The sequence below is a fragment of the Pseudonaja textilis genome, chromosome 3 (genome assembly GCF_049901715.1).
Source record: "Pseudonaja textilis isolate UNSWEBS1 chromosome 3, rPseTex1.2, whole genome shotgun sequence".
In the NCBI taxonomy this organism is placed as follows: Eukaryota; Metazoa; Chordata; class Lepidosauria; order Squamata; family Elapidae; genus Pseudonaja; species Pseudonaja textilis.
The window spans coordinates 20,031,800-20,050,185 of NC_141992.1; the positions used below are offsets into that span (position 1 = coordinate 20,031,800).

General features: G+C 38.2%; 1 protein-coding gene across 5 annotated transcripts in view; it reads left to right on the forward strand.

Moving 5' to 3' along the window:
• NFATC2 (nuclear factor of activated T cells 2) overlaps positions 1-18,386 on the forward strand; it is a 191,062-nt gene that overhangs the window by 119,903 nt on the left and 52,773 nt on the right. For all 5 annotated transcript variants that reach the window (XM_087928993.1, XM_087928994.1, XM_087928991.1 and 2 more), the window contains exon 9: positions 1,366-2,049. In XM_087928993.1, the coding sequence (XP_087785119.1) occupies positions 1,366-2,049 (684 nt within the window). The remainder of the gene's footprint in view (positions 1-1,365; positions 2,050-18,386) is intronic.

Below are 18,386 nucleotides of genomic sequence, written 5' to 3' on the forward strand. Positions count from 1 at the left end.
GCGGAGCAATTTGTGCAATCATTTCCCATTGGTTGATCGTTAATTTTCTATCTTGCTTTTCCTCAAAGCAGTGCTATAGAGCACCTCACCTCCTTTCTTTCTTTCTTTCTTTCTTTCTTTCTTTCTTTCTTTCTTTCTTTCTTTCTTTCTTTCTTTCTTTCTTTCTTTCTTTCTTTCTTTCTTTTAAAACTTACAATCTCCACATCTAGAGTCCCTAAAAACCACAGGTGCTAGATCTTTCTTGAGTGGAGCCCTATAAACTTCCCCATCCAGATAGCCACAGCCTTCAGATGCTGGGGAAAAACTTGACTTAATTGGCCTAACATAGACCCCCTAATGAAGACACACATTATTGGTTATTGTACCCTATGACTATTATTAAGTGTTCTACCTTATGATTCTTGACGAATGTATCTTTTCTTTTATGTACACTGAGAGCATTTGCACCAAGACAAATTCCTTGTGTGTCCAATCATACTTGGCCAGTAAAGAATTCTATTCTATGCTATTGATATGTTAGTAAATTTTCTGGCAGCATTCAGTTTGTTGCTTACACACACAGAGATTGTTCAATTCCATAATATTGACTTATTACATCACTTGATGCTGACTTTACTAAATAGAACAATATAAGCAATATTTTATGTTGCTTGGCTTTGTGGAATTAAGTACCATGTTCAGCTGGTAGACATTATGTGCATAATGAGGGTGATCTAAGTTGCTATTGTTGTGGGACGGTGGTTGGACTCTAGGTCCCTGAGATAGGACATCCCTCAGAGCTTGAGTCTCTCTCCTTTCCACTTTATCATTTACATGGAAATGCTAGGTCATTTGCCACCACAAGATGTAATATCATCATATGCCGCCCATGGCCTGCCACAGGGAACCAATATAGTGCTGACTGTGCAATTGGACACTGTGTGGACTGGATGAAAAGAACCCACTTTAACTCAATCCTAGTATGACGGAGTGGCTTTCTGCTGTTGTAACTCTAGGGTAGGGGTCCCCAAACTTAGCACCTTTAAGACTTGTGGACTTCAACTCTGAAAATTCTGGGAATTGAAGTCCACAAGTCTTAAGGTTGCCAAGTTTGGAGACCTCTGCTCTAGGGCCTAGTGATATTAGTCCATTACCCCTTGTAGCTGAACACATTAACTGAGTCCACCAAAAAGTATTGGAGGAGAAGGCAATCGAAGGTGATATGAAAGTTCAAATTGAATCTGCCAGTAGATATGTAGTAATATCTGAAAACTGAACAAGCTGAAAACTGGTAGTGGGGAATTACAGTGCCAGAGTCATTCATCTCTTTGACTGTCTATTTAGCAGTTCTTTTAAAACTGATATCCTTTATATGCTTTGTTCCAGTGCCTTCCATAAAAACAGAGCCCATTGATGACTATAATCCAAGTTTAATCTGCAATACAGTACACAGTGGTCTGAGAACAGTAACACAGCCTTATTATTCACATCATACAATGGCCTCGGAGTCTCCTTCCTGTCTTGTGGCTACAATGGCTTCTTGCCAACAGTTGCATTCAAATCTCTCTTCTCCCGAATCTCAGTATCCTTCACAAAACCCAGGAGCTATAATATATCAAAGAAGCAAGAGTCTCAGTCCAAGCCACCTGGGCTACCAGCAGTCCAACTTGATGGGTACCCAGGTTTCCATTCCAGATGTTCATAGGTCAGTGCTTGTGCACACAGGATCTCCTAGCCAAAGTTCAGCAATGCTCCATCATTCCCCAGCCAATCAGCCATCTTCTCCAGTGATTCATTGCTCTCCCACAGCCAATCATCAGATGAGATGTGAAAGCCATCAAGAGTTTCAGCATATAATGTGTAGTGAAAATTTCACATCCAGCGGAGTAAGGCCCCATCAGCCTCAAGTCAATCAAGCCCAAAGGTTAAGCCCAAGTTCTTATCCCACTGTGATTCAGCAGCAGAGAACGGCCAAAAATGGACCACCAGTAAATGATCAGAAGGAAGTGGTATCAGCTGGAGTCACTGTAAAACAGGAACAGAATCTTGACCAAGCTTATTTGGATGATGGTAAGCAATATATGTTTTATAAAATGTTATTTTCTCCCCAGTTTGGCCTTTGAAAGACATCAGTTTGGCTTCCTCTTTCTTAGGGTGCAAACCTGTAGTTTGGAGAATACAATTGGCTGCATATGCACAAAACAATAACTTAGAATTATACAGTATCCTGGCATATTATTAATATACACAGCTCTGCTTTTCCATACGCATTATGGTTTCTTCAAATTGGTTTCTTCTGCCAGTAAAAAAAGAGGTTCAATATCTTTAAAAAAAGTTAATGTGAAAAAGCATAATATTATAATGGAATTTACTTTCACCACACAAGGCAGAAATCATAAATAATTTCAAGTCTTGATTTCAAATTCTGATTCTGATTAAAGTATCCCAAACCAGGAGTTCTGGTTTGAAGATAATGCTAGTGTTATTCGTTGATAGTGACTTCTGGCTACCGAATTTGGCTTAAAATTATTTTAAAAGTCTGCTCTTTTTTAAATTCTCTAAACATGTTTGCCTTTGGATCAAAATCCTTGACTTAATAATAATATTAACCTAATACATTTGTATTTGTTTTAATGGAAAGCACAGCTTTACTGTTTAACTGCAATTGTCTAAGCACATTTTAAATACATCAGGATATGACTTGTGCCACAAATTAATTTTAATACCACTGTTGGAAGAAATGTCCATCTAGGTTCAGTTCCAAGTGGGGAGATAGACGCTAGAAACCTGGAGGTTGTTTGGAAAGGTGGTTTAATGGTGGACAGGACCAAATGGTTTGAGGTCCTGGGCAATTGAGCACATAGGTGAGAGAGGGAGAGAGATTTATACCTTCTCTTGGGCTTCCTGTTCTTGTGGCAAGGGCATGTATTCTGACTGGTTGTCAGGCTCCCATGGGGCCATTTAGGGGTAACTTTGTAGGTTGTCTTGAGTCCCAGACTTGGTTGAATCTTTCCTGGGTGATGATGTAATGAAGAAGGTTGTGTTCTGAAAGGGTATTGGGCAATTCCTATTATGGCTTAATGGCTTTGTCCTGGTTTGGATCTTGAGTCAGGGTTAATCTTATCATGTCTTGAGGGTGAAGATCTTTTATTTTGTAGATAAGCTGGCCCAGCCTTTTGTCTTGTCGATACGTTGGCACCAAAATATCTGCTGAGGGGTGCAGGGAGCTGTGGCTCCGAGTTTATGTCTTTAGAAACATGTTTCTCCTTTAGGAAAAATTTAATATTCTTCCTTTTTAATATTTTCTACAATATTTCATTTTTCTAGGAGAGGGGTGGGTGCTAACTTTCTACAACACTCAAACCATTATTATAAAGTATTTTATTAGATTTATTATATTATTTGCTTTAGATACATTGTCATGTTTTCTATGTCTATTTCTTGTTTTTACCCTTCCTTTTGGATTTCTTAAATATATATTTTACATTTTAGCTTTTTATATAATTTAATTTGGGGGAGGTTTTTTGGTTTTTAATTTTTTTGTACCCCATTCTCCTTATGCTGGTCTTTGACTGTAATAAAGATTAACTTGATTGCCCAAGCAAAGGAATAAATTGGATAAATTAAGACGCTAATATTCAGGTTTTTAAAAGCAATATACCATAAGTGTGGATTCTGTTTTTGCAAAATTCTTTTGAAGCATGCTGAATGACAAAAGAAATTTTTGTTGCCAAGAGCAACATTTTCACTGTTGTTTTTTTTTACTTTTAATTGCCTTGAACGTTATTGGGTTCTTGGACGTATAGGTGGCAATGTGATTTTACCACTGGAATGGCTAGAATTGAAATTGTCTGCCTTAGAGGTGAAGAATCTGGGAGGGTTTCAGCTCAAAATGGACATATTCATAATGGCATTATTACATTCATGATGTCCCACACCTCCCAAATTTAAAACCATTTCAGTAAATATTTTATTAAGATACAGTTGGCTTATATTTAAAAAAAAATGTAGAGGTATATACAAATTGTTAAAAGCATCGTATTTTTGCCAGGAATTCAGATATTTTCACTTAGGGGAAAAATAGGAAAATTGTAATGAAATGCTAAGTATGGGGCCATTGTAAGCAAATAGACGATAGAGTTGTTTTAAAAAGTAGGGTTTTTTTGCCTTATCGATATGAATAAATAGTGCTCCGAAAAAGATGGATATGAGTTTTTGCAACACATTTATAAAGTTTATTGTGCCTCCTATTCTTGGTCAGTGTTTCATTTCAGAATTAAATAAAATTCTAAATCGCGCAAAACTGAACGAAAGCTATTATTTAACACTTCAGGTTTAAAGATGACATGTTCTTGGAGACATGAACCTTCTCATGTTACTCATTCTCCTGAAGAAAGCTTTCATGGATTCGAGTTTGAATGAAGTAATTTGCTGACCTTTGATCACTGAAAGGAAGAGTTATTTCTTAATAAATTTGGGTTGGTTCCCCTTTGTGATTTTGGATCTGCTTAAAAATACTCATGAGAATTGACGCTGGGTGACTTTGGGAGTGTGGTTTCCAAACATGTCCACTGGGTTATTGTGGATGCTTACAGATAGACAGGTTCCTAAGGTTCTTGGTTAAAAAAAAAAAGGTGCAGTAAATCTGTTTTTGTCCTCCTCTTTGTTCTCGTTCTCTCTCTCTCTCTCTCTCTCTCTCTCTCCTGGGTGCGTGTGTGTGTGTGTGTGTGTGTGTGTGTGTGTGTGTGTGAGAGAGAGAGAGAGAGAGAGAGAGAGAGGAAATACAGTAATGCTAATGGGAAAGCTTCAGAAAATTGCAAATAGGATCTGTAATTTATTGCATGCCTGTACATTGCTTTGAGACAGAGGATCAGTGTAATAAATACTAAACGAACTAGGTGTAAATAGCTTGCATGGCCATGAGGAGATACACACACACACACACACACACACACACACACACACAAATACATCTAATGAACCATTCTTAGGACAGCTATCAGATAGAATATGAAAAATAGATATTTATGGGAGCTCATTTTTCCAGTAAAATTAAAATAGTTGCTGAAAGCAAGCAATACATGTTGTTCTCATCATTGTCCAGATTCTGTACGTTCTGCTTTCTCCTCTCCTAATGAAGATTCAACCTTTATTCTTTTGTGTTCTGAGATTTTTCTTTCTTTCTTTTTTTCTTCCTTCCTGACTTTCTTTTTTTGCCACTGCTAACTTCTCTTTTGTGTTTTATCTGTTTCCCAGTCTTTCATAATTTCCCATTATTATGTGGTAGCAATTTCTACCTTTTAACTTTATAGACTTGACTTCTACTAATGGGGTGTCTTTTAATTATGCTGTTCTGAAACTAGAAGATGCCTGAATGGGTAATGCTGCTCAGAGTTTATTCTTGATAAATACAATTTCTGTAATCTTTTCACTCAGTAAAATGGGCATAAATTAGATTTGTCCCATAGCAACTCTACCAGGCTTTCCCTTGCAAATTTGTCTCTCTACATAGATATTCAGCATGCTGGGATGGCAGATGCCAAGAGAAAAACTGCATTTTTTCCCTTTATTAAATGGATAACTGGTAGATTATGAAACATATGCATGGATTCTTATGGCTGCTTTCTTTGCACAATTTATTGAACTTTTTCCTGGACGACTTTTAACCACTTACAAAAAATTTTTTAAAAACAAAAATTATCCACCCTACAAAGCAACATAAAACTCTTATACCCATTTGATCTTCATTGAAAATTTACCACTGCCATGCAAAATCTGGTAATGAAAACCAAGCAGGAAATTCACATGTTCTATCTGACTCAGCACTGTGATTGACAGCAGGTCTCCCAAGTCTCAGACCTTTTTCTGGGTAGATTTTTAAACTGGAGGCCTTCTCCACTTGCAAAGAGATATTACATCTTTGAATTTCAGTCTTTTCAAATTTTGTCTCATAATTGTTACAAAATGTTTCAGGAGCATCCCTGGACTATTGTAGAAAGAAAACAAAATATTTGGGACCGATCCTTTCTAACCAATTTAGGTTAACAGAGGCACAAAGTACATTTCTCTTTCAAGCAGGTGAATAGTCAAAGGTGGATTGGCATCTGCATTACGATGTTCATGCAAGTTTCGTTGAATTAGTATTGTCCAAGGTGATCCATCAAGCCAAATTTATCGAGGAGTCCATGGTGCTCTCTGAGCTTGCTTGTTTTCTTACAGACGTTTTATTACCCAAACTAGGTAACATCCTCAGTGCTAGTAAAGTGCTGCTTGCTGTCAGTTTATATTCTAGAGCAGTGGTTCCCAACCTTTTTTTCGCCCCGCACCCCTAAAGAAATTTCACTCGAACCTTGCACCCCCTGAAATTTAGACTTTAGGAACTACTGAACGCGTTAAATATATGGTAGGGTTGAATCTTTTCAGTTATGTATGTGAGGGCCACTAAATAACGATACTTAACTCTAAAATGAAAACAAAGTTAATCCATTGCATAATAAATAAAAATGCCAACATATAGCCAATATCCTATTGTTTACCTGGACTTTTCTCACACCCCCTGGAATATTGTCTCGCACCCCCGGTTGGGAACCCCTGTTCTAGAGGCTTGCCTGTCAGTGTTGGTGGGGGTGATCTTAGAGATTCTTTGATTGGATTGTTTGCTGTTAGCTTCTCTCACAGTTTCTTGATCGGGATTTTGTTTACTTGATCTGATGTTAACCTTGGAGTTAATCTATGCTGACCTGGGTGCTAATTGCTGGTGGAAAGGTATTTGGGTCTTTTTAGTCCTTTGTTGGGCTGGGTGATATTTTCTTTTGCGTAGTCTATAAATGTTGTTAATGTCTATATATCTGTTGATTTTACTCCTCTATATTTTCCCACAGATTGAGCTATAGATGGTTAGAAGGAATTCTCAATCAGGACACCACGATTATGGGATTGTGTTGGCAGCAGCTTTATTGCCAAAATTGGGGTCACCAACCTTTTGGACCTCAGGGACCACCAAACTCATAATTTTAGATCCCAGGGACCACTAACTGGTTCTGTGGGTGTGGCCTAATTTGTGGGTGTGGCTTGGTGGTCATGTGACTGGCTGGGTGTGGCTTGTATGCAAACATTATAAATATTTATATAAATATTGAATTTTTTTATAAAAAAGAGCAACTTTTACCCAAAATCAGGCAAAGCAGGCAGGCAGATTGACTTGCTCACAGAATCACAGTTTCATTCAGAGATCTATCTATCTGCCATCGGCTAGCTCAGTCTGTCACAAAATTTGCTTGCAAGCAAACTCAAAAAAATTGCTAGCAAGCAAACTCACAAAATTAACTCACAACACACCATGTATGTAAATATTGAATTTTTATTTTTTTAAAAAGAGCAACTTTTACTCAAAATCAGGCAAAACAGGCCGACTGAATTGCTCACAGAATCATTCAGTGATCTATCTTCCATCAGCTAGCTCAGTCTCTCAAATTTGGTTGCTGTGAGTCTGCATTGAATTTGCTTGCAAGCAAACCTTCAGTTCTAAGGGAGGTTCGCTGTACTTAAAAGCAGAGCCGAAGATCTAAAGACTAGCTAGAAAGCAAGAAATCCAACCATTTCCTGCTTCTAATCTAAATCTAGCTAATCTAAATCTCCCAACACAGCAGAACAGATGATAGTCAGAAAAAGGAAAAATAGAAATTTAGCAAGCAAATTTGCAAGGTAAGGAGTGAATGGGCAGGGAGGATTCCCACGGGCCATGTGGGTGGCGCAGCCTTGTGTTTCTGTGCAGCCTGGATTAATTACTTTGGAAGGGTGCTCTGGGGGTGAGATTTCTCTGCAGCCCACCAAAATTTTCTCACGGCCCACTGCTGGCCTATGTCATAGGTTTTATTTCATTTTATTTTATTTTACTTTATTTTATTTCATATATATATATATATTTACTTTGCTTTGCTTACTTTATTTTATTTATTTAATCATGCCTTTCCTCCAGTGGTGTCTGGCAAGTAAAACTATTACATTTTTAGAAAGAGTTGGATAAATAACATTTATTGTTCTATATTCAGTAATGTTTGAATTGAGTTGCACGGTTTTGAGGCACAAATATGCTTTGCCTACAATATTTTTATTGCTCATTATTGTCTAGGTATGGCTTCACTGTTGGCAACACTGTTGGCAACAGTTTCAGATCTTTCAAAATACAGTTGGAAGGGAGCTTGGAGGTTTTATAGTCCAACCTCCTGCTGAAGAGGGAGGTCCTATACCATTTCAGACAAGTGGCTATTCAGTCTCTTCTTAAAAACCTCCAGTGATGGAGCACCCACAACTTCTGAAGGCAAGCCATTCCACTGATTAATTGTTCTCACTGTTAGGAAAATTCTCCTTAGTTTTAGGTTGCTTCTCTCCTTGATTAGTTTCTGTCCATTGTTTCTTGCCTTGCCTTATGGTACTTTGGAAATTCACAGAATTTCCAAAAATTCATAAAATTCATAGAAGTTTCACAGAAGTTTAAAAGAGTGTTCCAAAAAGTACTCAAAGTTCCTTGAATTGAAGGTGCCACATCCTGGGTTTGATTGCATATATGTGCATTATAAGCATTAAAGATAAAAACAAGTTTAAATACTGCAAAGTCTAATGTTTTTTTAAAAAATGTTTCCTTTGGTATTATTCTTCACTTGCTTGTCCAGTCATGTAATAACATATAAGTTACAAACACACTCAGAAACAGACACATACAGACATACAGACATGCTGCAAACCCCAAAACGATAAACCCAAATTCAGCATAGGAGGAAGGAAGAAAATAAATTGAGCTACTAAAAAAAAACAGCAGTTGCTCTACTGGTACTTCTTTGTTCCTGAATTCAGGAATCCTTTAACTGGTATAGTACAATGCCTGCAGGCAAGTTTTGCTATAAAGCATTTCCTGTTCAGAAGAACATACAAAATCTATTAAGAGAGCAAGAGCACCACAAAAACGGAACTTGAGCCTTGCTCAGAGTACACATTCACAATTTGTCCTTGCACTTCTCACATAGAGGCTGTGTTTCAGAGTGAAAAATCCCTCCTATCTTTGCAAAATAAAGTTGGGAAGCCAAATCATAGCACTAGCATTGTGACTTTTGTGGAAAAGCAGCGGTTCGGTTCTTTCATGACAAATATATCCATTCTGTTGCCTTGCAACCCAAGAGTTGACTACAGAATGATTTGGAGAGTCTTCTAGACAAGCTTAGAATGTAACCTCTGTTAAAGCAGTGAGACATTTTCCAGTTTTGGAGATGTACTAAATACTCAGCTGGGTGATTATCTGGAGCTGGTCAATGCAACTGCCATAGCAAAAGTCCAAATAGCCCAATCTATATACTACTAAAATTCTTGTCATGATCTTCATGATCTTTAACTGGTACATCGTAGGGTAGCAATTTTTGAACCAAGATACCTCAGATGGGCTTACAAAATGTGTCCAAAATCCAGGACCCATGACTCCAAAGGAATGAAGTTTGGGGGGAATGGTGGCTACTTCACTACGACTGGCTGCTGTTGGGTTGCTGCTGTAGTCATGTGATCTTCATTTTCACTCTTCTGAGGAAGTTTCTCAGCTAGTTTCTCAATCCCTCAATTCTCTCTTCATCCAATAGTAGCTACTTATCTGCTGGGAGGGAGCGAGGGAGCGAGGGAAGGAAGGAAGGAAGGAAGGAAGGAAGGAAGGAAGGAAGGAAGATTTCCGATGCTTCCTGCCAAATTTCTCCAAGGAAGTTCAATGGAGAAGCTGCAGGAAGTCAGAAGGCACTCCTGTCCCCACTGTTTTTTCCCTGCCCTTCATCCTTCCCTTCCCTGTGTGTAGGTAAAGAAATATTTCTGAAATGATGACCCAACAGAGGACAGGTTGTCTAATATTCAATTGACTAGTATTCAATAATGTTCAATATCTAGTATTCAGTAGCCAGTGGCATTTTAAGATTGTCACTGCAGGGAAAGTGGTTTGTTTATATAAGGCAACCCTGACAACCCACCTTATTTCAGTAGAACTCAGGGTGGGATGGATTCCATTAAAGTGAAGAAAAATGATCAGTAAAAAGAGAAGTAAAAATATATATCAGGCATTAGGTTGACTCAGCCTTCTGTCCTCCTGAGGTGAGTATAATGAGGACTCAGACTGTTGGCGATAATGTGCTGACTCTGTAAACCGCTTAGAGAGGGCTGTAAAGCACTGTGAAGTGGTATATAAGTCTAAGTGCTATTGCTGTATCCTACATTTTAATTAGTGGGATTTAAGAAACGGTATCTTGTTTTCCTTAGTAGTTTCTAAGTTAGAGTTCCTTGTATTGTCAAGAGAGACTTTGAAAAAAAGGGACATAGAAGAAAATAAGAGTGAGGAAGGACATGGGCCTCCCTGCCAGGGTGCCATCACAGAGTGGGTTTTCTGTATGCCATATTTCCCACGCCCCATCACGGGATGGGGATTGCCTCAATCAGAAGGACTAAAAGTGAGGAAAATAGAACAAGTGCAAGGAAAAAGTATTTTAGACTAATCTCAGAACAGAGTGAAATGGAAAGTAGATATACAGTTACAGTTATTATCACTACAGTAGAATAATGTAGGGTTACAATTAGAGTGGAAATTAAAACTGTTTTCGAATTGAATGAAGAGTGCTAAGTGATGACTCTCCAATAGACTAAGTATGATAAATGGATTTGCAGATGAAATAGAAGTAAAGGAATATCGGAAGGAGTATTTTAAAGATTTGACGGGGAATTATATATAGATATATAGACTTATCAATTAGAAAAGTGGAACTGGAGAAATGTTATAAGTGTTAGTTCAGACATATTGTTCATAAAGAAGTCAACGATGCTGTGAAATTGTTCAAAAAATGGTAAGGCTGCAGATGTAGCTCAAGTAACTGGAAAAGTGTGAAGATATGACCAGGATTTGCTTGTGGAGGCTCTATGATTTATTTAACACATATGTGAAGATTATATCTGTGGCTAAGAACTTGAAGAATATTGTTACTATTTACCTGTACTAAAGGAAGGGCAGGAAGAGTAGGTGGAAAACATACAGGTGTATTAATTGGTTAAACTTTGTCTGTGAAAATGGTTAGCAGATTTTGATTGAAAGCATATGAGAGGTGACTATGAGCAAAATTTAGGAATTTATATGCCAGACAGGAAATGTGTAAACCAGATATTTGTGCTTTATTAGAACTTTGAATAGTATACAAATGTGAGGGGAAAGATTATTGTATCAGTGTTGAATTAGATAAAGCATGACATAACATTTATAGGCTTGCATTTTGGAATGTTTGTAAAGAAGTAGTTTGGTTGCTGTAATTCAATAAGGTTGATAAATAATGACACAAAAAGGGTGTTTCAGTGCAAACAATAAGACAAGAATATATAGTGACCCTTGTTTAATCTACTTAGCAACAAATATGTAAAGGATCTTGTGACATGAAGGGGGACATGTGTTGCCTGGGGATATATATGTATGATTTATATGCAGATGATGACATGTTGTTGACTGAGAACCTGAATAAATTGCAATAAACATTAGATGGATTGTATGATGCAATAAGAAGCATGGTATGGTACAAAAATTGATGTAACACAGCAATATAACATGGTACTTGATATTTGAAATGAAGTGAGTTGCAACCCATAATTAAGTGGTGAAACATTAGAACAAACAGGTGGATTTGTTGTGCCTTGCCAGAATGGATGAAATTTGTGCCTTGCCAGATAAAGAAATTTTAAAATGTGCAAATTCTGGTAGAAAGGTATGTTTTTTTGTTGCAAGGAATTAATGATTGTTGGAAGAAGCAAGGATGCCTGTATATAAAAATGTTTTTTCTGCCCAAATTGTTACATGGAAGTGAAAGTAGGATATGTTGGTTAAATTGATTACAGTGGGAATGGGCTAATTAAAAGTATTTGTGAGTGAACCATTAAGAGTTAATTTGGATTGTCAAGAGTTATAATCATAATAAATAAATAAATAATAGAATTCTGGGTGAATGAGTACTTGAACAAACATGGGTTATCTACAAAAATGAATGAGATGAAAGACACATGGTTTTGCCATCAGAGTAAGGATGAAACTGAAGAGCATTTATATGAATGAACTTGGGTGGAATGGACTGAAAGAAAGGGGAAGAGCAAGAAAGTTGTGGTTAGATGTAGTTGATGAAATCCTTAGAAAAGGAGAAATGAGACATGTAAACTTCACAACTGAAGGCAAATATATGTGTCCTGGGGTAATGTTGCAGGATCCAATCTGGGTTGGTAACCAGTACCAGAGGTGTAGCATTCTGAGCTTTCAGACTCGTGCTGGAGCCCATGTTCAGGGAACCTCTCTCTCATCAAAATGTATGTGTGAGGGAGAGACTGAAAGAGGCTTAGAGCACAAAACTGAAAGCTCAAAAGACTAAATCTCTGCTCCCATTGATTGACCCAGGTTGGATCCTGTAGTGTAAACTTCATATGAAGGGCAAAGTATGAAGTAGGATATGGATATAGTGGAAGCAAGGGAGGTATGAGAGGCTAGAAAGGCAGAGAGAGGAATATTAAATGTTGGGTGGTATAAATGAATTTTAGCTGTCTGTGTTTATTTTATTTCTTTACCTTCTTTGGTTTACTATTTCCTTTTTCACTAAAATACACACACACACACGCACACACCCACACCCCAACAACAACAACCCAGATAAAACCAAAATGCCAATCAGTACTTGGCTCAGACCAGTGGTGTATTAGCCACTAAGCAGACTAAGCACGTGCTTAGGGTACCAGGCCCAAAGGGGGCACCACAAAGTTGAGAATATGGCTTCATTTGTACAGTATGTACAAAGAAGGCGGGGCACCAAGATTTGTCAGTGCTTAGGGCACCAGTGAGCCTTAATCCGCTAATGGCTTGGACTGGATAATGACTATGACTGTGAATGGACCCTTCCTTTTTGTCCATCGGCCCTGTCTTTGCCCTTCCCACAACTCTTTATGTGACAGGATTACAGATGGTTATCAAAGCCTTTGAATTCTAATCAAATGCTCCATGGGTTTTGTGAAAGGCAGATACTGACAGATGGGAAACAAGGCTTAGCAGGCACATTTTCAGTCTTTGTGTAGTCGGCCGGTTGGGAAAAGTAATATTTTAATGCAGGGTCCTGGCCAGAGACGGCATCTATACATTTCCATGCCAGGGCAAAGTATTTCTATGTGGTTTCTGCATTTGGCTCTGAAAACGAGCCAGACCAAACATTCGTTCTGGCCAAGGAGCTGCCACAAGCTTCCCTGATCCTGTTCCTCCTGCTGAAAATTTAACACACAAGCATTCAAACCTACAGGACACCTCCCCTTTATTGCTTAGAGCAGCATTTCTCAACCTTGACAAATTGAAAATGGGTGGACCTCAACTCCCAGCAAGCTGCCTGGGGGATTCTGGGAGTTGAAGTCTGTACATCTTCAAGTTGTCAAGTTTGAGAAACTGTAGGCAGAACCTAACATCACCAGCTTTCCACTTGTTCAGATGTCAAGTTGACAGCAAGTGTATGCAAAATTCTTTTTTTCTGATTAGATATAAAAAGTAGGGCATAGTGTGTCATCTACCAAGGAGGAAAGCAGTAATGTATTCAATGAAACTTGTGCTTTTATAAAATTGTTAAAAATCCAAAGGTTTTGTCTTTCTTTGCTTCTGATACCCTATATGTTCTTTTAGTAGTCAGATAATTTTGCTAGTTCATGAAATTTTTGCCCTTTTAACTCACCTGAAACATTATCGTTATATAAATCTGGAAAGCTTTTTGCGGGATTTGATTTATTTAGATTTATTTATACAGCCTTTGAGGACAAAAGTCCTCCTGAGATTATTCATTTCCAGTAAAATAAGAAAACAGAAAGAAAACCATCATAAAAATAAATACACTGCAAAAGTTACAGAGAAGGAAGTGCAGTTTTGCCACCCTGGAGCCAACTTTGTTTATCCCTGTTTTCATTGGGTCGCTTGGACTCCAAAGTAAAAGAATTTATCAACACTGAAAAATTAGTTTCTCAATAAAATGCAACTAATTTAACTGTTTTGAAACTAAAATGGCAAGAATATGACAGTGATTCCTTCTGTAAAATGTTTGCAGAATCATAGTCATTAATCAACTGAATTAATCTTCAAGACTGATAGAGGTTAAGATTTGAAATCCTATATATTTCTAGCAACTGTCAGGATTATGATTTTATCGTAATCAGAACTGATTTTGTCTAGTTTGCTTTGGCACAATTTTCGTTTGCTCTGGTTTGGCTTTTCCGTGTCCATGAAGTTTCTATCCTGTCTTTTTGTTTAGACTCTCAGTTTAGAGCCATTACAACACGGGTATCAAACTCAAGGTCCGAATCTGGCCCACGAGGTGCTTAAATCTGGCCTGTAGGGTCAGCCTGGAAATATCAAAGGACCGGCCCACGGTGCCTCTGCAGGCCATGTGACCTCCCTGCAGCCTGTTTTCAGCCCCCCTCCCTGGCTCCTGAAGCACTGTGCCAGCCAAAAACAGACCACATGGGGTCTCAGGAGGCCTCCGTATGGCCCATTTTTGGTCAGCAGAGTACTGCAGGAGGCCATGGAGGGCTGAAATGGGGCTGCCTCCCATTTTGCCCAGCACAGTGGTGCAGGAGGCATCTATCCAGGCCCACCCTGCTCCCCACCCTCCCTGGCCCACGGAGGAGAACTACAATGCTGATCTGGCCCTCAAAGAAATCCATTTTGACACCTCTGCATTACATCATTGGAGATTTCCTACCTAATTTTTCAATAAAATGCATCTAATTTTAACTGTTAAAAGTACCTGAGATGGCAGGAATATAATCTATCTATTTTGCCTTTCAGCCCTAAGAACTTAATCCTGTAAGAATTGGAATATGAATATACAATAATAGTGACAACATGGTGTGGGGAATCAAGCATAGACCAGACAGTAAAAAGTAAAGGATCCTTCAAGCACAGTTTGACTCTTAATGACTTCATGAATAACTTCATGTGATTTTCTTGGCTTTGCCTTCTGAGATTTTTTTTTTTTCTACTTTCAAGCCTAGCCTACAGACTGTCATCCACAAGCCAGCCAGGTTTGAACCCGCCAAGGTGAGATTCAAACTCAAATGGCTTATGCAGCCATGCTGAACTATTTATTTTTAGATTAATCTATTTTACAAAATTGTTCACAGAGACAAAATAGTGTGTGGAACCCACAGAGACATTGAAAGCTTCCTCCAAGGAATTCAAGATGTTATTTCAACTGTAAGATTTGAGGACTTCAACTTCCTCAGCCAGCTGGGGAATTCTGGGAGCTGAAGTCCACAAGTCTTAAAATTGCCACATTTGCAGACTCCTGATCTAAGATAAGCTAGGTGGAAAGTAAATGGTACAATAACTGACCCCTGTTTCATCGTAACATAAATAATATTTTCTCACCCAAACCACCAGTACGTACAATTCTTTTAACCCCTGTCCCAACTATACAGTTGATACAGGCAGTCCTTGCCTTACAAGTTCATTTAGTGACCTTCAAAGTTACAACAGCACCGGAAAAAGTTGCTTACAACCATTTTTCACACTTACGACCATTGCACCATCCCCACAGTCATATGATCAAAATTCAGATACTTAGCAACTAACTCATATTTATGATGGTTGCAGTGTCCCAGGGTCATGTGATCCCCATTTGTGAACTCCCCATGGAGAAGCCAGATTCACTGAACAACTGTGTTACTAACTTAATTTTGGGCTCAATTGTGGTCGTAAATTGAGGATTACCTGTAATTCTTAGCTAGACAGGGAAATAGGATTTATTTATTTCTGGGCTTTAGAGGTTTTAAAGACTATTGCCAGAGAACATCTACCAAAACCTATGATGTTCTGACTAATCAAATCAACCTTCATTACAAAGACTTGCATAGTTCTGATTAAGGAAACAGTATTTCTTGCCAAGGTTTGAATTCTATTATAACTGGGAACTTTAGCATAGATGTTGGTGTCAAGAAGTAGTGAGTCTGGAGTCCATCTTTGCAAAATAAAATTGAAATAAATTTATATACCATTTTCCATTCTATTTGTTGTTCATATTTAGGGGTGTCTTATAATGTTTCAAGGCAGACTTCAAGTAACTGATATCTTGGAATGTTCTAGATCAAGCACTGTCTAGATGGAAAGCATAGTATATACCAGCGATGGCTGGTATATACTATGTGTGCTATCTATGTGTACTATCGTGTGCCGAAAGTGCACATGTGCGACTGCACCCATAATGCAATGCACGCACGACCACCATCACCCCACCCCCTGGGTCACTTGAGTAGTGCAAATGGGTATGGAGCCTTCTTGGCTGCAGGGTGTTTTTCTGCCCTGTGTCCCTTCACTGTTGCAGATGAGTCTGTGTTGTCTGCATCTCAAAATAAAATTTAAATGGTTCCAGTAGTCTGGAGTTTCTCTGGAAATCCATTCGTACTCCCATACCATCTGAAGGATGTTCATTTCAAAGTGAAAAACACCTTTGGGACAATCATGACCTGGATGGCTGAGAATCTCCATAGATGTTTAGCTAATCCGAGCAGATAGGTCCAAGGACAGATTAGACCAGAGGTCCCCAAACTTGGCAACTTGGCAACTTAAAGTAGGAGACCTCTGGACTAGACAACCGTCTGTTAGGGATGCTTTAATTTGGATTCCTGCCCCAAGTTAGATTTCATGGCTTTAATGGCCACTTCCAATTCTATTGATATGAGAAGTTGTATTAACCGAATATTATTATTCCCCAATAATTATAATATAGCAGTTGGGGAGCCTACTTCTTTCCCTAAAGGGAAGGTGGAGAAAAGCTCAGGTAAATGCTCTGGTTTTGACTGCAGGTGGCTTATTATCAAGAATGAAAAGCCAGATGTCTTAATCAGTGAAGTTAATTTGAAAGTTAAGTAGATGGGGCTTAATTGAATCTGCTCAAACAAGCAGATTTTGGCAGTCAGCAGATTTGGGTAAAAAGCCACAGGAGTTTGCTGAAAGCTATAAATGCAGGATTTGTTTTTCCTATTGATAAATACTTGCCCAGTTATGGGATTCTTTGTATAGTTCTTCGTTGGTTCTACAAAGGCTTGAAATAAAATGACGGTGAAATGTAGCTGTGAAAGTCCTTTAGATTCTACAGTAATTTAAAAAATGGAAGCTATATTTCTAGATACTCAGAAGTGTAAAGAGTGGTACAGCAACACTTTTGCTTCCTTTATTTTCACCAGGGCTTCCACCCTACAAGGCAAGATTTAATATGATGGCTGAGGAAGAAGGAACTTTCTTCATTGTAGTATCAGTTCCAGTAAAAAAAATTGAGTACAACTCAATGAGGTTGAAATACTTACAGGATTTAAGATTCTGTTGAAATGTTGTTAATTGTTTAGACTACAACAGGTCACTTCAAAACGTTTATAGTTAATATTACTTACTTTTGAATTGGTACTACACTGCTTCATTTTCACCTGTTTTTATATCCATATCAAGATATATATATATATATATATATATATATATATATATATATATATATATATAGAGAGAGAGAGAGAGAGAGAGAGAGAGAGAGAGAGAGAGAGAGAGAGAGAGAGAGAGAGAGAGAGATCCAGAAGCCTGATGATGGCAGTGAGATTCTGCTGAAACGTTGCTACAACTCTAAAAGCACAACTATAATGACGTGGGAAAATACCTGAACAAAGCTGAATGCCATACATGTAAGTTCCTGTGAAACCTTAAGGAAACAAATTTGTTTTCTGTACCCGTGAAAATCTACGAATATAGATATAGATATACACACACACACACACACACACACACCCGCACACACATACACATATATATATTCATAGATTTTCACAGGTACAGGTATGCAGGTCTTGGCGTGTTCGGGTCTTTTCCTGTGTAAGGTTGAGAGCATCTTGGCAACATTTCGATGAGGTCCCACTCTCCATCTTCAAGCTGGTGCTTTCGGCTTCGTGCTTGTGCAAGACTAACTCACAGATGAACACAATACACAAGCCTGATGATGGCAGATGAGATTCTGCCAAAACGTTGCTACAACTTTAAAAGCACAACTATAATGACGTGGGCAAATACCCGAACAAAGCTGAATACCATACATATAAATACCCTCGAAAACTTAAGAAAACAAATATATATATATATATATATATTTGTTTTCTGAGGTTCTCATGGTATTTATATGTAGATCTTGGTTGTTCGGTTTTCTCCCGCGTAAGATTTGAAGTATCTGAGGCAGCGTTTGATGAAGTCTCATTCATCATCTTCAGGCTTCTGTCTCCAGCTCTGTGCTTCTCAGGTAATCATTACTCTGAGAAGCACAGAGCTGGAGACAGAAGCCTGAAGATGATGAATGAGACTCATC